Source organism: Bubalus bubalis, chromosome 20, assembly GCF_019923935.1.
Source record: "Bubalus bubalis isolate 160015118507 breed Murrah chromosome 20, NDDB_SH_1, whole genome shotgun sequence".
NCBI classification, from domain to species: domain Eukaryota; kingdom Metazoa; phylum Chordata; class Mammalia; order Artiodactyla; family Bovidae; genus Bubalus; species Bubalus bubalis.
In genome coordinates this window covers 825,610-846,631 of record NC_059176.1, presented here as the reverse complement: position 1 = coordinate 846,631, position 21,022 = coordinate 825,610, and the positions used below count along the sequence as shown (strand labels likewise).

Here is a 21,022-nt window from a genome sequence, read left to right as displayed (position 1 = left end):
GAGAAGTTGGGAAAACACCAGCCTGGTGCAGCGAAAGTGGGCTCTGCTGGGACGCTGTGTCCACCCGGTTGGGCTCAGGGCGGCCGGGGGTTGTCGTTCTGGGGTTTCCGCCAGGGTGCTTCGGGACAGGTCAGCGCTGGATCTGAGCCCTCCCCACCCGGCCGCAGCACCGCGGGGAGCAGCTGGCTCTCGCTCTTAGCCATGTGTCTGTCCCCTCCTGCCCTCAGGCGGTTCAGGGGCTCCTGGGTCTCAGGCTGTCAGACTTGGGCTGACCCTCACCACCAGCCGTCCTGGCCCTTGGCTCGCGGACGGCACGTCGTCTGACCTCTTGGCCTCCGTTTCCATGCGAGCTGGCCGGCGGGACGAACTGCTGCATGCGAGTGTGCACACACGTGTGTGCCATGCACACATACGTGCCTCTTCCTGCCGTTGGTTCTGCTTTCCCGGAGAACCCTGGCAGTGGCAGACCTGTCACAGGTGACGGGTCGACCGTGGGGCGTGGCCGGACACTGGGCAGAGTGCGTGAGCACGCTGGGCAGCTGCTCAGCAGGCGTGTGCACAGAACGCGGGGTCTCCTGCCTCACCCAACCTGTGTGTCCACCGTGAGCCGTGTCCGCTTGTGGACTCTGCCGTCGTCAGCTCTGTGAGGCGTATCAGAAGTGGAGGCTGCATATCTTGACTTGCCCTGCTCAGGACGAGGGGAACGGCTCTCAATCGTTTCTCAACTGTTTTGAACGCAGACTGCCTTTGGACGTCAAGTTTTGCTGTGGCTTTGATGATGGTTCTCTATGAATTCGTCTGAAAAGGACATAAAATGGCACTTACTGCAAGTTTACGCATCCGTTTTGGTGACACTGATGTGCACATCACCGACTGCTCTGTGCAGATTCCTCCTGTCGGAAGGCGAGACGGGGCCTCTGTTTGGACCCACGTTTGCAATGGGTGTGTTTTATGAGCTCAGGCTGCAGTGCTGGGCAGTGGAGGTGTCCGGGTTTCAGAAGCCGCTCTGCCGCCCACCTCTGAGGTGCTTTGGGTTTGGTCCTTCGCCGACAGGACTCTGAGAACTCGGCGGAGCTGCACTCGAGCTTCAGGTTAGGATCCTGACAGCGGAAGGATGCACGCCACAAGCAGCGGAGGAAGAAGGTCCCGCTTCCCGCCCGTCTCTCCGGGGTTGCAGACAGTGTGACCACATGCACCTCGGTGTCCAGGGTGCTCCTCCCAGCTGGTCGCGCAGCCAGGGCTGCCCTGGGGCCTGCTGGGCTGACCCTTCGCTGCATAGACACTGAAAGGAAGGGTCAGAGAGGAAGCTCAGCAAGTTCGACACGAATGTTCTCAATTCAGCTTTCACACCGGCAGACGGATACTGGTGTTTGGGTGCTTCCTGTGTGGAGAGATGCTGAGACCGCGGCACAGGTCGGTGTCAGCAGGGACAGGGCCCTGGGCTTTCGTGATGAAGCACGTGAACTTTGAGCCCTGCTTAAATGAATTGTCCCCCCCAAGCAATTTCTTAGTACACTAGTATTTTATCAGAAAAAGTGTATTCAGTTACTTAATTTTAGATTTCATTGGCAAAATGTTTGTGGACGTGTATCCTGTGAATAAATAACCTAAAGGGGCATCTTGGTTTCGCTTCCTGTCCTGCGAGGCCTGCAGTCTTCACTGTCGGGCCCTTTACCGGAAAAGGCTCATGGTCTGTGTTCTACTGATACCTCATACGCTACTACTTACTTAGACTTCGTTGGTTTTTCTCACTAGCGTTTTGTAGTTTTCAGCACACAGATCTTTGCACAGGACTTTTGATCTTTAAAGATTCGTAGGTTGTTACATTGATACCTCAGTACTGAAGTATTAGATGGTACCTGATTTTTTTATTTATCAGTGTTTCAGCTCTTGGCTGCGCGGGACTGTGGCTGCCACCAGCAGGACCTCTCTGGCCGTGGCAAGCGGGGCTCCTCCACGCGCTGCACGGTCTCACGGCACGCCTTCTCCTGCGGCACGTGGGCTTAGCTGCCCCGTGACGCATGCCGGCCTCCCAGACCGAGGGTGGACCCTGTGTCCCCTGTGTTGGCTGGCAGATTCTTAACCACTGGACTGCCAGGGGAGTCCTGTAGATGGCGCTTCTGATAGACTTTTGTATCCTGGGAACTTGTTAAATCCTCTCTCCTGAGCTGCTTTCTTCTAACAAGAGAAAGCAGGTTTATGGAGCAGGCCACCCTGGCCGCGGGCAGCTGAGGCCCTTCCAGCAGGCTGGGGCGGCCCCAGCCTCTCAGTGCTGGCAGCTGTTTGGTCGACCGGGAATTTCTCTGTGGACAGCCATGTCATCTGCATGGAGAGTCTCTCTCTTCTTTCCAACCTGCACGCCTCTCATGTATTTGCTGTCTCTGCTCGTGGAGCCGGCTGGGTCCTGTGAGTGAGCAGCAGGGGGCGGCGGGTGCCCGGTCCCGGGTCCATCAGTAAAGGTGGCGTCACGGTAGGTTTTGGAAAAGCCAGCCAGCAGGCACGGATGTTCCCTGGACTCCTGGTGTCGTCGACTGAGGTGGCTAGGTGGCTTTTCGTCCTTATTCTGCCACTGTGACCCCTGGGCTGGGGGTGTGGCCCCATCCAGGCTGCCGGCCTGGCTGTGCAGAGGTTGCACCCTGGGGTGGGGGGCTCCACACTGTGGTCCCCAGGGTGCTGGCGGGGGGAGTGTGAGTGGACCTGTGGTCGGCCTTCCCTCCGTGTTTGGTGGGCGGTTGGGGGGTTCTTTTCTCTTTCTGTCCCTGCGAGGCTGTTGCTTCTCAATTCAGGTCCTTGGTGGGTGTCCCTGCAGCCCCCTGCCGCCCCATGGCTGCTGAGGGTCAGGCCGCTGGGCCCACCCCTGTCCTGCCCCGTGTTTGTGCCCACCTTGAAGCCCTCGGGAGTGCGGGGCCCTGGGGGTGTGGCCCCCACCCCCGTCCGGGGAGCTGGGCGCTGCCCCGGACACACGGCACCTGGGGCGTGTGGGCCGTTTCCGGTTCCTGACACATAGGAGCCATTCTTTCAGGTTTAATTTGCTTGTTATCTGGTTTCTTAGAGTGAAAGCTTCGATGGTTGATCTGAGGCCTTTTTGTAAAAACCGCTTTACTGAGCAAATCAACATATGTGATAAAGCCCGCCCACTGCATGGCCAGCCCGCCCTGGGGCCCCCGCCCCGTCAGCGTGGACGGGCACACCCCTGCTGTGACCCCTCTGGGGTACTGTCCATCCGGGGTCAACTGGGCCGCGTGCAAGCCTCAGCAGAGTCCAGCGGGGCAGCCGTCCCCTGCGGGCGCGTGGGGCGGGTGAGGGCCCACGGCCGGGCTGGCAGCCGGTGGCCTGCTGGCTGTCCTGGGCTTCCCCAGGCAGGCCCCCCGCTCCCACTGCAGGCCTCCCTGCGCCTACCCCGGGGCTTTGGGGAAACGAACTTCTGTGAGGGGAGTTTGCACTGACCTGAGGTCTGGGACCCCACTCCCCTGGGTGCCCGGCCTCCTCCCGCCCCCGCAGGAGTCCAGGACCCTGTCCAGCGTGTCTGTCTTTGCAGGGAAGGTGGTGGGTTGCCAGGGCTGGGACTGGTGTGTGTGGGGTGGGGTGGGGTCTGGCAGCCCTTCCCTGTGCTGACGTCTCTGGGGCCCCACCCATCCGACCCAGGTGCCCCCCAACACTGCAAAGATGTCCCGGGGGCGGGCTGTGGACTCCCGCCCGGAGCAGCAACCCTGCCTCAGCTTACCCGCCCCCACAGTGAGGACCCTAGGGCGGGTGGGGGGCTCTGCACAGCTGACATGCTCTCCCCCCCACCCCTTTGCAGACTACGTCTACTTCGAGAACTCCTCCAGCAACCCGTACCTGATCCGGAGGATCGAGGAGCTCAACAAGGTAGCGTGTGCCCATCCCTGCCGGGGGTCCTCCTGGAGCCCCTTCCTCGGGGTCCCTGCTGGCCTCGCTGAGGGGGGGATGCAGTGGGCAGGAAGACTCTGGGTAGGATGCCCCTGACAGAGGAGTGACAGTGAAGGACGCCCCTGCCCATCTCCCTTCCCGCTCCACACCGGGGCGGGTGCTCCTGAGCCCTTCCAGCCCTGGGGCTGAGGAGGGAGCAGGCTCCCGGTCGGAGGAGGGGGCCCTGTCCCTGCAGAACGCCCCAGCCCCTGGAGCCGCCCCGCCTCTCCTGCCGGCCACCTGGTTGGCCGCACGGGTGGGGCTGCTGGGGGGCCGCCGAGCGTGCCCTCTCCTCAGCCACCGTGGAGCTCGGTCAGCGGCCCTGGGGCCTGCTGCTTCTCCCTCCCAGGTTCCCGCAGGGGTGGCTGCGGCCCCTTCCCCGGAGCAGCCCTCCGAGAAGCTCCATGTCGCCCGTGGAGGCGAGGGGCTGCCTTGCGGGGCCTCCACGCCGGGCCAGTCAGGGCACTCACCCACCAAAGATCAGACTTGGCTGCGGCTGCACCGCAGCCCCACGGCCACGCTCGCCACGACCAGGCGTGGGTGGGAGGTCGGGCCCCGCAGCCCCAGCCTGGGCTGGCTGCAGTGAGCTGGTGCTCCCGGATGGCCTCAGGCTGCGGCTGCGGCCTGGCCAGGACGTGCTGTGGGGCGGCCTCGCTGCTGGAGCCTGGGCCCTGGGCCACCTCCCCTGCCCCCTGTTCATCGCCTGCTGGGGCCACAGGGCAGGAGGGCTCCCCCGTGCCCGCTGCTGTGACGGGAGCAGGTGGTCACCCCCATGTGGTGGGCACTGGTACCGGTTGGGGGCGCAGCTCGGCCAGGACTCTGCCCCCAGTGTCTCCTTGGCTGGTGGGGCCGCTGCGGCCTGGGTCTCAGGGCGGCCGTGGTGCCCTCGCTCTGGCTGTGGCCCTCCCCCTCGATCTCCACCCATGACAGCCACGAGGCAGGCGGACCCCGGGGGCTCTGCGGGTGGGGCGGGAGGAAGGCGGCTCCCAGGAGCCAGGGCGCAAGGCCGTCTGGCTGGTCCTCAGCCCTGTGCCCTGCCCGCCTCCCCGCCGTGGGGCACGGGGCTCGGTCCCGGCTGGAGAGGTGGTCGCAGCCCGGGCAAGCGCGGCTCAGGCAGAGGCTGCAGACCGGTCAGCCGGAGGGCTCTCACCTGATTGGCTGGGGCCCCGGCAGCCTCAAGCATGTGGGGAGGTGGAGAAGGGTGATCTCCGGGGCCAGACCTGAGTCGCTCTTCCCTTGAAACGCCTGCCCTTGGCCGGCGGCCTGGTGGGCAGGAAGACAGAAGGGCAGCTTCCTCGTGAGGCCTGTCACAACGGCTGGGGACAGGGCTGACACGGGCGCAGCTGACGAGGGAGACAGGCCAGGTGCGCTGGGCACCCTCAGGGACACGGCCACTGCTGCGGTTGGTGGGACGGCAGTCCTGGGAGACTCGGTGAGAAGTAACCCCTGGAAAGTGCTCGCGGAAACTGGGACGAAATCACAGAGAAGTCAGCCAAGTGGAGGCTCCTCCGGGGGCCCAGCGGCCAGCCAGCAGGGCTCAGAGGGACAGGGACCTCGCAGGCAGAGAAGTGACCGAGGAAATGCTCCCTCACCCCACCTGCCCCCACGGCCTTCCTCCCAGAGCCGCAGGCCCTCCCAGCCCCAGGACAGCGGATGACCCCACGGAAGGGCGCCCTGCAGGCGGCTGGCCTGTCTCCACACTGTCCCCCCGGAGCGGCCTAGGGTGGTGTAGGGGTCCCAGCAGGTGGAGCAGACCCTGGAGTGAACTGTGACTGGTGGGAGGGGAGTGGGTCGCGTGGCAGGCAGGGCCACCGCCATGCTTTGCCGCTTTTCCGTAAAGAAGAGCGCGTGGGCGGTGAGCTTCCTTTAAGAAAAGCGCAGTTGCGGTCATCCCATGGGTTGGGGTTTGCATCTCTGCTGGTTCACCCTTCCCCTCTGCCTCCCACAAAGCCCTGACCCCACAAACCCTCCTCAAGCTGCGCCTGCCACCTCCTCCCCTGGCCCTCCTGGGCCTTGGGGCTTTCATGAGCTTGCGAAGGGATTGTTGAGTTTTCTCCTTAGAAGTTTGATTGGGTTTGTATCGGACCTGCCTTGCCTCCATGGAAAATTAAGTTTTTCGCCACTGGAGCGGATTACTGTTTTGAAAGGACAGGGAGAGGCCTGCTCTGGGGGTGGGGAGGGGCAGACCCTCGAGGCGGGGGTGTGGGGGGCCCAGCGGGGTCCCCCCAGGAATTAGAAGGCAGATTTCAGAGTGAGGTCAGAGCCTGCGCGCGGGAATCTCCACAAAGTCCAGCAAGCGGCACAAGTAGGTGCCACCAAGCCCGACAGGACATCCCCCGCGCACCGTGCTGTCGTCCTGGTGGAGGACCCTGCAGGGCGTCTGCTCCCGGGCAGGGCCCCCCGGGGGCGCGCTCTGCGATGGAGCCCTGAAGACTTGAGCCCGGGTGCTCTGTGGTCGGCCTCCCCGCTCCGTCCAGTCGCTTCTGCCGTCCTGTTGAGGTGCCGGATGTCTGCCTCTGTCAAAGGCCCCTCGTCCTTCCCACCTCAGCAGATGGCCTCCAGACTGTTTCTAGGGCTGGCTTTTTGGTCTGGGAATCACAGCACGCAAAACTCGGGACACCCGTGTCCTGCAGACCACGTCCCGATGGGCTGTGCTCCCACGCTCAGGACGGGCACACCACCTGCGAGCATTCTGGACCTTAGTTTTCCCTGGAGACATCTTGGTTCTCATCACGTCCCTCGTGGGCTGGAGGGAGGCTGTGTGCCCTCCGAAGTCTCTGTGGCGACCTTGTAAAGCAGCAGAGGGGTAACACTTACTTTGGTCAGGAACGCGAAAAGCCTGGAAGACTTTCTTGAAAGGTTTCTGGTCTAATGGAGTTGAATAACTAGAAGTTAAATGCTTTGTATAAAGAGAGTTTAGTCTAATGTGAGAAACGCTGCAATATTTTAAATTCTACAAAGATTAGAATTGTGATACAGCCTTTGTATTATTGTTAAAAATGTCGTAAACACCTGTTAGTTTAAAAACAGTCTTCTCCATGTGAGGTCAGCACCTCTGGTTTTGCCGTGTCCTGGCTGCTGCTCGGTTGGCGCCTCATGGGCCTTGACAGCCTGATTGTCCCTGGCTGCGGCGGCCGCTCCTATCCAGGTGCCCGCGTCCCTGGAGGCTCGGGCTCCGCTCACGGGACGGCAGGGACCAGCACCCTGTCCTCAGCCGTGCCCATCTGGTGCCCACACGCAGGGGTGCAGGTGGCTTTAGGTCCGCTGTGCGTCCCCCCCTGCCCCCGGCCCTGGCCCTTAGCTCGGGGCGCGGTCCCTGCCCACCCCGCCCCTCGCGCCCCACCCCCACCCCTGCGCGGCCCCCGCGTGCACTGTCCTGCTCCCGCCCGGGGCCCCGTGTGTGAGGTCCCTGCCCCCCGCCCGGGGCCCTGCGTGGGGGCCGCCCCGCGAGGGCGCTCAAAGCCTGCCTTGCTGTTGCAGACGGCCAGCGGGAATGTGGAGGCCAAGGTGGTGTGCTTCTACCGGCGCCGCGACATCTCCAGCAGCCTCATCGCCCTGGCTGACAAGCATGCCAGTGAGTCCCCCTGCCCGCGCCGCCCCGGCCCTCGGAGGGCCCGCGCTCCCATTCCCTGGGGCCTTCAGCCGGGGGCGGGGTGGGGGCTGTCCGTGTCCGCGGTGGGACCGTCCCTTGCACAGTGCAGGGGTCCAGGCCTGGGCTGAGGCCTGGGGGTGGGCCACGCAGGGTGGGTGCCTCCGGTGGGGGCGGGCTCCACCTGTGGGTTCCGGCCCGCATGCGTGTGTGCGTACCTCCCATCCACAGCGACCTTGTGGCAGGAGCCTCCGTCCAGTGCAGGACCTGGTGCTGTGCCCAGAGGGGCAGGGGTGGGGTTCAGGGCCACTGGGCCCTCCCAGAGCCTGTGCCTACCAGCTCAGCACTGCCTGCGGCCTCCCAGTGCTGAGCAGAGGAGCCGGATCCTGGGGGGGTGGTGTTAGCCGGCTGGCCCCATTTGCGCCATCCCGACGGTCAGGGCCCTGAGGCCGGCCGCGGGTCTGTGTGGCCCAGGCATAGCCAATGGCGGGCAGTCTCCCATGTCCATGCCCAGCCCTGAGTGATTGCAGCCCTGGCCCTCCGCGCACGGTGGCGGCCATGTCCACGGGCCCAGCTCTTCTGCCCTCGGGCCCCAGGGGAGCTTGTCCAAGCGTTAGGTCACGAGACCTGCAGGGAGTGGGTCCCCCCAAAGGCGGGAGCTGGCAGGGCTGGGGAGGCCCCCAGGCCCAGCTCAGGGCAGGGCCTCCGTCTCCCCTGGACCCTCCATCTCATGGGGCCGGGGTCTCTGAGCCCACTGCGGCCAGGCTAGGGGGACGCCGGTCCACCCTGCTGCCTGGGACCCGGCCCAGTGCCAGGGGAGTGGGAAGGATACTCGGGGGCCCTTCTGGCAGGAGGGATAGAGGCTGGGTGGGCGCCCACTGTGTGGTCGGATCTGCTGCTAGAGCTGCTTCTGGGCCCGGAGCCTGAGGCACAAGCTCGTGCCCCGCCCCGTTAGCACAGATGCCCTGGGCCCGTGGGCCTCCCCGGAGCAGGAACACCCTCACCGGGTCTGCAGGCCTCGGGCTGCCCGCCTGGCCCTGCTCACAGGTGTGTGGGCCTCCCACAGAGCTATCCTGAGAGCTGGACCTTGCCTGAGGAGTAGTGGGCATGGGACAGGTCCTTCCAGGAACCCCAGAGCAAGTGCGGGGCTCAGGGGAACCGGTGGGGTGTGTGGGTGAGGCCCCAGCTCTGAGCCCAAGGCCAGGACTCACTGGATCCCAGAGGGAGGGGCTTTGGCCCCAGGGGCTGCGTGCCCCTGGGTTCCTCGACGCTGGGCACCGCAGCCCACTCATGTCTACGGGTCCTCGGAGAGTGAGCTCCGGAGCCATGCAGAGATTCCTGGTCTCCTGGGGGCAGGAGGCCAGCCTGGCCGAAGCCCTGGCTGCCTCTGAGACCACAGTGTGGCTCCTAGCTGCTCCTCGTGATGCTGACGGTTGGGAACCCGGTGGGCCTGTGTCACCATGAGGGGGGCGAGGCCCTGTCTCTGGCCCCGGATCCTTGCTGCCCTGCCGGGCCAGCCAGGCTACCCCTGGATGATATGAGCGCGATCAGTGTGGGTTGGGGGCCATGTCTGAGTGCGGGTGATGCCCTCACGTGGGGCTGCCCTGGGGTCCCCAGGGGGTAGGGCGTGACATGGCTACAGTGTGGGTGCCCAGGTCCCTGTGGCTCCCGCCCAGATAGCCTGGCCTGGCCTCCTCCCCAGCTGCCCGCCCCCTGGCCCTTCCAGCTTCTGTGAGCTGTGGACGCGTGGGGGGTGGCGCGGGTCCCTGTATGGCCGCCACAGGGGGGCAGCAGAGGGCTGCAGGCCGCACGGGCCCGAGCGTGCTCCGCGCGGCCTCCTGGGGGCCTCGGGGTGGAGGGTCATCTGGCTGCAGGCTTGGCTTTCCCTGCCTGCTGCGTAGCCCCAGACCACCGCTGCCAAGGGCACCCCCGCCCCAGGCCTGCCTGTGCTGAGTCCATGTCCTGGAGGCCCCCTACTGCCCCCACATGCCAGACTCCAGGTTCTCCCTGTGGGCACCAGTGTCCCAGCCATGGGGGGTGGCCGAGGACCCCGGGCAGGAAGCTGCGCCACTGATCTGGCTTGGGGACCCATTCCACCCCCCCCGGCGCCCCGGGCCCACTTCTCCGGAAGGTCTGGCTCCCTACGACTTTGCCAGGACAGGCTGGCCCAGGCTGGTCTGGGGTCTGCTTGGAGGCGTGGGTGGCGTGGACGTGGGGGTGGGCAGGGCCGAGGTCAGCTAGGTGGGAAGTCCTCTGGCTTCGGCCGGCTGGTCTGCGGCCCCCTGTCCACCTTGCCTCCCAGCCTTACCCCCTCAGCCAGGCCGGGCGCTGAGGCTGACCTGCTGTCTGGGCGCTGTCTGTCTGTTGTATAGCCCTGTCAGTCTGCTATAAAACCGGATCGGGGGCCGACACCGGTGAGGAAGGTAAGAGCCGCCCTCGCGGGAGGGTCCTGGTGCCTGTGCGCCGGGCTGCATGCCCGCCCCTGCTTGCCCGTGGCGAGGTGGGCCCGCGGAGGCCCCTGCAGCTTGGCCCTGAGGGCGTTCTGGTGCAGGGAGGGCACGGGACACGGCCCTGGGGTCTCTGCCTCCCAGCCCTGGACATGCAGCAGCGGCCGCCTCGTCTCCCCCGTCTCCCCTGTCTCCCCCCGCGGGCTTAGGACACGTCCTCCTTCCTGATGAGACACCCCGGCTGCGGGCTTCTGGGGCGGCTGGGCTAGAACTGGCGCTGCCCGAGCGCCTGCCGGGGCCCCCTGGGGGTGGGGGCCAGGGGAGCCAGCGGGTGGGTCTGTTCGGTGGCCTGAGCCCGTGTCCTCTCTGTCCTTCAGGAGAAATAGAGGAGGAGATGGAGAACCCAGAGATGGTGGACCTGCCCGAGAAGCTCAAGCACCAGCTGCGGCATCGGGAGTTGTTCCTGTCTAGACAGCTGGAATCCCTCCCCGCCACGCACATCAGGTACACAGGCCCGGGCGGGGAGCACAGGTCAGGTACCGCAGGCCCGGGCGGGGAGCACAGGTCAGGTACCGCAGGCCCGGGCGGGGAGCACAGGTCAGGTACCGCAGGCCTGGGCGGGGACCACACCGGGCAGGGACCACACGTCAGGTACCGCAGGCCTGGATGGGCACGGGGGGCACCCGCCTCCCCTGATGCACGCTCTCCTGTGTCCTGCCTTGCAGGGGGAAGTGCAGCGTCACTTTGCTGAACGAGACCGAGTCCCTCAAGTCCTACCTGGAACGGGAGGTGAGGCTCCCCTGCCCCCCGAGGGGCACGACTTGTTCTGCTGGGGGTGGGGAGGCCCGTGGCAGCTGCCTTGGTTGCTGTCTGGGCTTCCCCAGCAGGCGGGTGCCCACCCCGCTATCCTGGCTGCCGTGTCCCGGCCACACTGTGCCGACCTAGCATCGCCGGCAGGGCAACCGGAAGTGTCTGAGTTTGTAAAACAGGAATCATCAGTGCTGCTGGGGCCAGGGGACCAACCTCGTCCCACGGGTAGATGGGCCTCGCGGTGACGCCTGAGCTCCTCACCCTGCGGCCGCTGTCCTTCCCGCCGTGACCTCCAGGGCGGGTGGTTCTGATGGGCTTGCCTTTCCATTGCCGCCTCTCCCAAGAAACATGACCATCAGAGCCGTCTCCAGAGGACACATGCGTGTCCCCGGAGCAGCAAGACGCATCTTCAGGGAAGCCAGTGGGCCAGCGGGGCTCACTGCAGCGGGGCTCCACTGTCATCCTGCGAGGGCAGGCCAGGGTGTGGCCAAGGCTCAGGGTCCGCTCCACGCATGTCCTAGCGGACGCGCGCCTCTGGCTCCCAGGGCACCTGCCCCGGGTCCTGGCGGCTCCTACAGGAGTGTCATCGCCTGTGGGCGGCACTCTCCCCAGGCCAGGCCAGGCTCTCCAGGGGCCCAGAGGAGTGAGCGGAGGGGGCGGCGTGGACTGGGAGCACAGGTGGCCGCCGGTGCCAGTGGTCCAGCGATCCAGCGAGGACAGCCTGGTGCGCGGCCTCCCTGACCCCTGACTCAGGAATTGGAGAACCGCCAGGCGACGGCCTGGAGTTGGCGCAGAGGAGCCGCTGGGGCAGCCCAGGCCCCCGGGAGCCCTGCCTGTGGGAGGCCTGGTGTGGCCTGGGAAGGTGGCGGGCAGAGCAGGGCCGTGGCCCCAGGCAGCTTCCCCTGGGGAGCAGATGCGTGGTCTGCAGTTTGGAAAGGTCCCCCGGTGGCAGCCGCCCGAGCAGTGACGTGGACAGCCGACCCTGAGCACAGGTGGCTGTGAGCCAGCCTCGGGAGGCGCGTGGGCCCCGCTCTGGCACCTGCGTGCGTCTCTAGGGTGCACAGCGAGCGTTTCCTGCTGCGCTCCTTCACCCAGCTGGGAAGTGGGTGCTCTGAGGAGAGGGGGGATGGCCCAGGCGAGGGGCTGGCAGCACAGGCGCACAGCTGCAGCCCACGGGACCTACACCCAGGAGCCCTCGGCCCTGACGCGGGGGCAGCCCCTGCCCGCTGCCGCCTGGGGGGTGAAGGCTGTGGAGGAACAGCCGCAAGGGAGTCAAGAAAGGCACAGTGGGGGCACGGGGCCAGGTAGACCCTGCGGGATACGGTGAGGCCCCAGGGGAAGCCCCGGGTCGGCAGGCTTGCTTTCGAGAAGCGGCCCAGGCCAGCTCAGCGCGGCTTCCTGGGGGCCGAGGAGGGTGCGTCGTGCCCGCCGACCCCAGGTGGGCCTGGAGCCGGCAGGAGGGTGCCCACGGGCTGGAGCCGCCAGCTCTGGGCGCTGGGCCCGGGACGTCCTGTTACGTGGTCTCTCTCTGTGCGTCTCCTGTGACGACTGCACGGGAACCCTGCCGTCTCCTTGGAGGCCGAGCCCAGAATCTGTCAGATGTGTTCCCAGATGTCTTCGGGGTTTTGTTGCTGTTAAATGCTTCTATAAACTAAATTTTCAGACTCGCTGCTGACGGGCTCGAGGCAGTCTGGGGAGCCGCCCGCAGCCGCCTGGCCTGTGCCCCGAGCCCGCGTAGCCGCGGCGCTGTGCGCTGACGGCCCCGCCCCGTGCTGCTTTCCAGGACTTCTTCTTCTACTCTCTGGTCTACGACCCCCAGCAGAAGACCCTCCTGGCAGACAAGGGGGAGATCCGGGTGGGGAACCGGTACCAGGCGGACATCACCGACCTGCTGAAAGAAGGTGGGTGGGGGGGCTGCGGGCCCAGCACCCCCAGCGCCTGTCGCTGGACCCTCCACGCTACCTGAAGACTTTGTTTTTAGCAGTTATTTTCATAACTTTTTAAAAGCTCTTTCTCTGTTCAAAGAGCTTGTTTGAGTGATTGCCAGTATCACTGACTTCTGGTGGATGGTGCTGTCCTCCAGGCCACCGTGCTCGGGGGACAAAATGCCCAGCTCCCCTGCCCACTCAGGCCAGCAGTGGCCCAGGGGTCATGGGCGGGCCTGACCCCTTCCTGCAGCTCAGTCTGTCCCCATGCACGTAGCACAGAGAACTCGGGCCCCGGTGACCCCCCCAGGCCTTGCTTCCTGCAGGGGCCCCCTGGTTGGCAGCAGGCCTGCCGTGAGCGGCCCTCATCCCTTGGGTGGTGGCCATGCCCAGGCGAGTGGGGCTGACGCAGGGGGCCGCGGGGTCCATGCTCGTGGGCATCCTGTCCTTTCCTGTCCTGGTCATGCGGCTCAGTGAGGCAGGCCTGGCGGCTAGACTGCGCACGCCCTTGGCCTCAGGGCATTTGGGCGCCTTGGTCTCTTTGGAGTCTGTGTCCCTGCAGAGCTGGCCCTGTGTGAGCTGCCCAGGCCGCCTGGGGTCCCGGGGCCCTTGTGGAGAGCGTGGCAGCTGCTCTCTCACCCTCAGGTGGCCCTGGCGAGCGTCTCCTGCGTCTGTGGGGCGTGGCCAGGCCTGGCTCCCCTCCTGCTCTGCACCCCGGGTTCCTCTGTGCAGGAATCCCCAGAAGCTCCCCGTCTGTGGCCACCGCGCCTCCCGATCCCCCAGCCGCTCCGCTCATCCCCCAAGCTCCTTGTCCGTGGCCACCGCGCCTCCCGATCCCCCAGCCGCTCCGCTCATCCTGGGCTCTGCCCTTGGCCTGTGTGCACGTTTCCTGGTGCACACATGTGCACACACCTGCGGCACATCTCACTTGGACCTCACCCACACGCTCACACCTGCCCCCCTGTTGGGGCCTTGGTCTCTGTCTCGGGGCGCCTGCTTGTCTGGTCAGGTGTCAGGGAGGCGCTGAGCCAGGCCCGTGGGAAGCAGGTGGCGGGGCGGCTCCCCCATCTGCCCTGTGTGTCCAGCTCCATCACGGGCGGGCCTGGCCACCCCTCCCTCTGGCCCTGTGAGCACTCGCATCATCCTGGGGGCCCCCGAACTGCGTCTCCCGCTGGAACAGAGCCCGGCGTGCTGGCCGTGGACCCCCCTCCAGGGTCAAGCATCCTTGGGGGTCCCAGTGAGGCCTCAGGGACGCTGGTGGTTCACGTGTCCAGAGTGCTCACGTTGCTGCTGCCTGGGTGAGCTCACATTGCCCCCTGCCTGGGTACCCGGCGGGGCTGAGCCTCTGTCCTCAGGTGCCCTGGGTGTGCCCTGCCCACAACCCAGGCCTTTCCCGCTCCTGACTCGGGGGCCCTGGCAAAGGCCTCAGCTTGCTGTCTCCCCCCACCTCCTGGGGCGTGGACCCTGCCACTGTGAAGCTGTGCCTCGGCCGTGTGTGTATATGGTGGCCACAGAGCGTGCCGTGATGCTGCCTGCCAGCCGGCGTGGCACTGGGATGGGGGTGCCACTGCGCCCGGGGCTCTGGGCTGGCTGCCTGGCCACATCGCTGGGGCCTGGATCCAAGAGGAGGGTCCCCGCCTTACCCAGGGAGGGTCTTAGTGCCAAGGCGCCGCCGGGAGGGAGCACAGCATGCCCATCCTCCAGACGCCCCATCGCGTCCCACAGCCCCACACCCCAAGCTCTTGGATCTCCGCGCCCCATCCCTGGATCAGCCCTGCATGTCTGCGGTGCCGGGCTTCCCTCCCGTGGGCCCCTGGCCCAGCGCGCCCCTGTAGCCCACCAGGGTGACCTCCCCAGGGCGAGGGGGCACGTGTCTCCCCAGTGACTTTAAGCTGTGCTGGCCCTGCTGACCCGCACCCACCCCAGGCTCCATGGGCTTCCTGAATGTGCGGGGGTCCTGGGCCTGGAAGCAGCTTCCTGCCGAGAGTGTGGCTGAAAGCGTCTGCAGACGTGCAGCCTGGGTGCCCAAGTTGAATGTGGGCGTGACGTGTCCTCCATGCCAGCCCAGCCACGCTGGGTGGGCATTCTGCAGACCCTCCTCGTGGTCCCATCCCCACTGCTGACCAGAGCACACCGGCCCTTGGCACAGGTGCTGCCCAGGACAGAAGCGGCCACGGCCGGCCCTGGGCTCCCCTGTGCCACCTGCAGGCTGAGGGAGAAGACGCCCTGAGACGAGGCCTCCGGCCTCAGGGCCCCGGGTGGCGGGCGAGTGTCTGTGCTGAGCCAGCGTCGGTGTGCTGGTGGTGAGGGGCTGGCACGGGGGGCCAGGCGCGGTGGCACCTGACCCTGCGGCGTCTCGGGGTAAAGAGCTTGACTGATCATATCCGAACCGCCTGCCCTTCCCCCAGCGGCTGTGCTGCTGCCCTCCCGGTGGCTCCTCCAAGGGCCTGGGGGCCCAGACCCGGACCCCATTCCAGAGGCGAAGGCGTGCCCTGCGCCATGCTCGCCCTGGAGCGCCGACCGGACCGCGTCCACGTGTGTGTATGCCTGCGTTCCTGTGTGTGCGTGCTTGTGTCTGTCTGTGTGTGTGTGCGTGTGTGTACACGTGTGCCTGTGTACGTGTTTCCGTGTGCTTCTTTGTATGTGCGCACACGCGTGCTGTGTCCCCGCCCCGGATTCACTTACCCTCTTCCTCCCTGCAGAAGGAGGTGCTCCACCCCTCACCCCAGTAGGCCAGGCCCTAAGGGGACCCCTGGGCCCTGAGCTCTCACTAGAGCCTCGGGGCTCCTCCCGCGGCCCCGGCGGCCTCACCCCGCGGCACCCCTTCTCCGCAGGCGAGGAGGATGGCCGAGACCAGTCCAAGCTGGAGACCAAGGTGTGGGAGGCCCGCAACCCGCTCGTGGACAAGCAGATTGACCAGTTCCTCGTGGTGGCCCGGTGAGTGCCGGGCAGGCAGGGCACAGGCTGACACGGCCTTAACTGCTTGCCCACCGTGTGGTGGGTTCTGGGACATCTGTCCCGCGGGGTGTTGCCCAGTGAAGGGCACATGAGGCCAGTGGGGCAGGGCCTGCTCTGTCGCGACCCCTTTGTGGTCCCTAGGGAGGCCTGGCCCTTCCTGCACGCGGAGCTGGCTGAGGGGCTGCTCAGAGCCACCCCCCAACAGGCCGGGGCTCTTTCCGAAGACTACGGGGTGGGACAGGGTGCCCGTCCAGCTCTGGGACCGGGCGGAGGCCCCTGGGGCGGATGTGGCTGAGGTCTGGGCCTCCCGGACATGAACAGATGTGCTGTGCTGAGCTATCTGTGCTGAGGCCGCCGCCCTGGCCCCCGCGGGGCAGGTCTGGTGAGCACTCAGGGCCGCGTGCCCCCCCCCCCACCCCGCCCCGGGCTAGGCGCCATGCAGCGCTGGAACCCAAAGGCTGTCTTGTGAGCAGAGCTCTGCAGAGACAGGCAGAGTCCCCCAGCTCCAGAGTAGAGTGCTCCTCCCCGAGACAGCCGAGTCTGGGCCCCTGTGCATGTCCAGCTCGGCCTGCCTGGCCTCTTGCTTGTCTGCTCCAGCGGTCAGTGTCTCTCCCTGCCCCCCCCCCCCAGCTCTGTGGGCACCTTTGCCCGGGCCCTGGACTGCAGCAGCTCCGTCCGGCAGCCCAGCCTGCACATGAGTGCCGCGGCCGCCTCCCGGGACATCACCCTGGTAAGCAGGTGCCAGCCGAGCAAGGCCCAGCACGTTTGCTTAGGTCAACCCCCTGGGCACGGCCCCACCCAGGGCAGGGCTCTCGGTGCCCTGGCGTGGCAGCCCCGTCTTCGCACAGGTTCAGGCTGACCTGCACATCCTGGGGCCACCCTGCTCCTTTCTCCCGCCCCATCTCGGGCAGCAAGTCTCCCAGAAGGAGCTCAGGTGCCCCAGGCTGGCCCCGCCTGCCCACGGCTCTCTCCCCACATCCTCCCCAGGGGCCCAAGCCTGTGGCCTTCCAGATGTGACCCGGGTGTGTCCGCCATCTGGGCTGGGGGTGGGTCCCAGTGCAGGGCCCAGGTGACCCTGCCTCCCGCCCCTCACAGTTCCACGCCATGGACACGCTGCACAGGAGCGTGTATGACGTTGCCAAGGCCATCTCAGCCCTGGTGCCGCAGGGTGGGCCCGTGCTCTGCAGGGATGAGATGGAGGAGTGGTCAGCCTCAGAGGCCAGCCTTTTCGAGGAGGCCCTAGAAAAGTACGGGAAAGACTTCACAGACATTCAGCAGGACTTTGTGAGTACCGCGGGGCAGGCTCGGGGCTGCACTGCTCCCCAGGTCTCTGTGTTCCGTTCCCTCACCTGTTAGAGGTGATGAGGACGTCCAGCTCCTCGCTGGCCCTCAGGCCCTGGGCATGTCCAGGTCCTCGCTGGCCCTCAGGCCCTGGGCATGTCCAGGTCCTCGCTGGCCCTCAGGCCCCGGCCGTGTTTGAGTCAGGGTGTTTTTAACCAGCCGAGCTTCCGCATACGTCCTTGGAAATGTCCCCCAGTGAGCATGTGGGAATCAAGTCTGCAGGGACCCCTCCTGCTCTCACAGTCCCTAAAACACACATGAGCTCATCTGAAAGGAGGCGAAATGCTGGTCACTCAGAGGAGCACGTCCGTGCAGAGAGGGCAGCAGGGCGGCCGGGCCCATCTGACCACAAGCCCCAGGGAGAGGCTGGGATGCAGCGGCCTTGCCTGTGTCTGATGCCCAGCAGCATCTCCACTGGAACAGATGAAGCTGGTGCCAGGCTCACCGCAGGAGGTGGAGAAGAGGTGTGGCCTAGAGGCCCTCAGGGCCTTGCAGAGCCCTGGTGCCACGGGTGCAGGCTGAGGCCGGCCACTTGTCCGACTTGCTAGAGTGTGCTGAAACCTCAGCAGGGCGGCAAGGCCTCCTTACCAGAAATAAGCGGAGTGCGCCCCCTACAGGTCCCGGGCCCCTCGTGCTCCCATGTGACGGCCCAGGTGCAGGAGATGTGTGCCTGCGGTCAACTCACCCCAGCGGGTGTCGTGGGTGAATGTGCTCAGGGAGGCAGTCCCGCAGGTGGCCTGCGAGCCCGGGGTGACGCCAGAACAGCGGGAGCAGACGGCGCTCGCGTGTGCAGCCCGCAGCCTGGAGGGGACGGGGGCTTGGGTGCCTCCCCGCCCCCCCCACCCCCGGGCACTGCACCAGGGCGGGAAGCGCCCAGCCAGCCAGCCGGCCGGGTGCAGTCGCTGTGGCAGGCAGGAAGGGAACCTGGGGAGGAGCTTCTCTGCCGCCTGGTCTGCCCAGGAGAGGGCGAGCCTGGGCCCTGACAGTGGCCTGGGCGGGGCCCCACTGACACGCCTGCCTTCCACAGCTTCCCTGGAAGTCGCTCACCAGCATCATCGAGTACTACTACATGTGGAAGACCACCGACAGATACGTGCAGCAGGTGAGGGCCAGCCGGCGCGGGTGGGGTCTCCCCTCTGCAGACCCAGCTGCTGGCCTCTGACCCTGTGTTCTGTGTTTTAAGAAACGCTTGAAAGCAGCTGAAGCGGAGAGCAAGTTAAAGCAAGTTTATATCCCCAACTAGTAAGTGCACCCCCAGAACACCTCCCCCGTGTCTCCATGTCCCTGGGTGGGCCAGGCCCACCGCTGGCCTCACGTGGCCAGGTGGTGCCTCCCTGGCTCAGAGTCTGGGCGAGTTAGGGGCCTGTCCTTGAAGCCCAGGATGGCAGGGGCGGCGGAAGGGCAGGACCCAGCCCTGGCTCTCCCTCGGCCAGCCAGGCAGCACCGGGCATGGAGGCTGGAAGCTGTCCCGCCTGGGGTCAGAGTCTGACCCGAGTCTGCGGGGAGAGAGCTGGGGTTGGCGGCTGCCCTGTGGCCAGGCGGGTGTGGACGGGGCTGCTGGGGTCCCAGAGCCGAGCGCCCGGGGCTCCATGATCCCGTGACGCCCTCCCTCTCTCCCTTACCCAAGTAACAAGCCAAACCCGAACCAGATCAGCGTCAACAACGTCAAGGCAGGTGTGGTGAACGGCGCAGGGCCGCCAGGCCAGAGCCCTGGGGCCGGCCGCGCCTGCGAGAGCTGCTACAGTAAGTGCCCCCGGCACACCCCAGCCTGCGGCCCTGGGCACCCCTGCACCGTCCCGGGGGCCGGCCTGGGGGCGGGGATTGCACTCTGCCTGGAGGAGCCCTGGTGGGGAGTGAGGGGAGCGCGGTGCCCAGGCCCGGGGTGGTGTGGGCGGGCGACAGCTGTGGAATGCTCTTTGCCGTCACTGGTTCTGCTTAAGAATCCGTCTATTTTCAACTTTGTTGTCCGTAGCCACCCAGTCTTACCAGTGGTATTCTTGGGGTCCCCCTAACATGCAGTGTCGCCTCTGCGCGTCTTGTTGGACATATTGGAAGAAATATGGTGGCTTGAAAATGCCAACCCGGTTAGATGGAGAGAGGCCGGGACCCAACCGCAGTAACATGGTAAGCCCCGCCCCGTGCCCCGCCCCGTGCTCCCGCGCGCCCCGCCCCTGCGGCCCGGCCCGCGGTCATGGCGCTGTGTCGGGGCGGCGCGCCCCCTTCCGCAGAGCCCCCACGGCATCCCAGCGCGGAGCAGCGGGAGCCCCAAGTTCGCAATGAAGACGAGACAGGCCTTCTACCTGCACACCACCAAGCTCACGCGCATCGCCCGGCGCCTGTGCCGCGAGATCCTGCGCCCCTGGCACGCCGCCCGCCACCCCTACATGCCCATCAACAGCGCGGCTATCAAGGCCGAGTGTGAGTGTCCCTCGGGGCGGGCGGGGTGGGGGTGCTGCCTGCGGGCGAGCGCACTGACCCTGGCCCCCCTCAGGCACGGCTCGGCTGCCGGAAGCCTCCCAGAGCCCGCTGGTGCTGAAGCAGGCCACGCGGAAGCCCTTGGAGGCCGTGCTGCGGTTCCTAGGTGAGCACGCCCGCCCCGCCCTCCGCAGGGTCCGCCCCGCCTGCCCCCACCCCGCCGCAGGCTCCTGTGAGGATTCGGAGTAGTCTTCCCATGATGTTCCCTTCGGGGTGGGCTCCGGGCTGGGTGGGAGGCGTGCCCTCCAGGAGGGACGCAGAGAGGGGCGGCCTGGGGCCTTGAGCACCCCATTTGTCTGCGGCCCTCCGTTCTGCTGGGCTGGGCTGGGCCGGGATTCGGTCCCTCCCCGTGTGCCCGCATTCCCTTGTGAAAGACGCTCGGAGCTGGCGGGCTCCCAGGAGACACAGGCGGCTGTGGCCGCTCCTGCTCTCTGGGCTCGGGCCCCTGAGAGCCGCTGAGGGCTGGGGCACTTGGCAGGTGTAGACCTGCACCTCCTGGAGCCGGTCTGGTGACCTATCCGCGGTCAGTGGCCAGCCTGGGCTGTCAGCTCGGTGGCCACTAAGGGGACCTGCTCATTTATGGGCATCTGGAGCCTGTGGCCTGTCAGCTGGACCGAGGGGTCTAGCCCCAGCCTCTGTCGCTGCCCTCAGGGTGCCCAGGGCGCCACACTGGCGTGCCTCCCGGGGCCTGGGCTGCTCACGCTCTCCCGGGTGGTGGGGCTGCCGCTGAGGAGCGGCCGTGTGCCCACTTGCTGTGTTGGCCCTGCAGAGACGCACCCCCGCCCCCCCAAGCCCGACCCAGTGAAGAGCGTGTCTGGTGTGCTCAGCGGCCTGACCCCCGCCAAGTCGGCCCCTGTCATCAACAACGGCTCCCCTACCATCCTGGGCAAGAGGAGCTACGAGCAGCACAATGGGGTCGACGGTGAGTCCGGGGGGCCTCGGGCTCGGCCGGTGTGGCTGTGGGCCTGGGGTGCCCGGCACCCGCTGCGCCCGTGCCCGCTGACCGTGTGTTCTCTCCTCTCTCCTGCCGCCGGGCGCTGCCAGGCAACGTGAAGAAGCGCCTCTTGATGCCCAGTAGGGGTAAGGCCCGGCCCTCCGCGCGGGCCTGTGTGCTGTGCTCCCGTGTGTGCGGCGGATGGCTCAGGGCAGTCCACGCGGGCTGGGCCGCGCCCCGCCGCCCCTAACCCAGCGCCCACCTGTCGCTCGGCAGAGGCCCCCACCGGGGTGCCCCGGTCACACAATGCCTTTCCGTCTGGCCAGCGCCGGTCAGTGGACTGCCCTCCGTCAGGCGGCCCTGGTGCCCTGCTGCCTGCCCGCACTGGCTGCGCTGCTGCGCTGTGCCTGCCCGCATGCCGTCAGCCTCAGCTCGCGTGCCGCCCACCCCGTGCTTGTGACCTTGCCCGTGCCCTGCCTGGTGGGGGGCTGTGGGACCCTGGCCCCTCAGGTGCCGACGGGACAGAGCTGTGGTGTGGCTGGCATGGCTGGGTGGGGGTCTGCAAGGCCCAGGGAACGCCCAGGCCTGGGCCCCCCGGGGACATGCACCCCAG

The 21,022-nt window shown here is 66.7% G+C and overlaps 1 protein-coding gene across 7 annotated transcripts in view; it reads left to right on the top strand.

Moving 5' to 3' along the window:
• The window catches only part of MTA1 (metastasis associated 1), a 33,289-nt gene that overhangs the window by 8,716 nt on the left and 3,551 nt on the right, over positions 1-21,022 (top strand). For 2 of the 7 annotated variants that reach the window (XM_025277455.2, XM_025277454.2), the window contains exons 2-18: positions 3,803-3,870; positions 7,411-7,504; positions 9,892-9,942; positions 10,344-10,470; positions 10,692-10,755; positions 12,560-12,677; positions 15,536-15,638; positions 16,290-16,389; positions 16,755-16,943; positions 18,028-18,102; positions 18,184-18,242; positions 18,628-18,743; positions 18,973-19,124; positions 19,229-19,418; positions 19,492-19,581; positions 20,245-20,397; positions 20,520-20,555. In XM_025277455.2, the coding sequence (XP_025133240.1) occupies positions 3,803-3,870; positions 7,411-7,504; positions 9,892-9,942; positions 10,344-10,470; positions 10,692-10,755; positions 12,560-12,677; positions 15,536-15,638; positions 16,290-16,389; positions 16,755-16,943; positions 18,028-18,102; positions 18,184-18,242; positions 18,628-18,743; positions 18,973-19,124; positions 19,229-19,418; positions 19,492-19,581; positions 20,245-20,397; positions 20,520-20,555 (1,785 nt within the window). Of the gene's footprint in view, positions 1-3,802; positions 3,871-7,410; positions 7,505-9,891; positions 9,943-10,343; positions 10,471-10,691; positions 10,756-12,559; positions 12,678-15,535; positions 15,639-16,289; positions 16,390-16,754; positions 16,944-18,027; positions 18,103-18,183; positions 18,243-18,627; positions 18,744-18,972; positions 19,125-19,228; positions 19,419-19,491; positions 19,582-20,244; positions 20,398-20,519; positions 20,556-21,022 lie in introns of those variants that run through there. The other 5 variants (XM_025277458.2, XM_025277457.2, XM_025277456.2 and 2 more) reach the window with 4 other exon arrangements.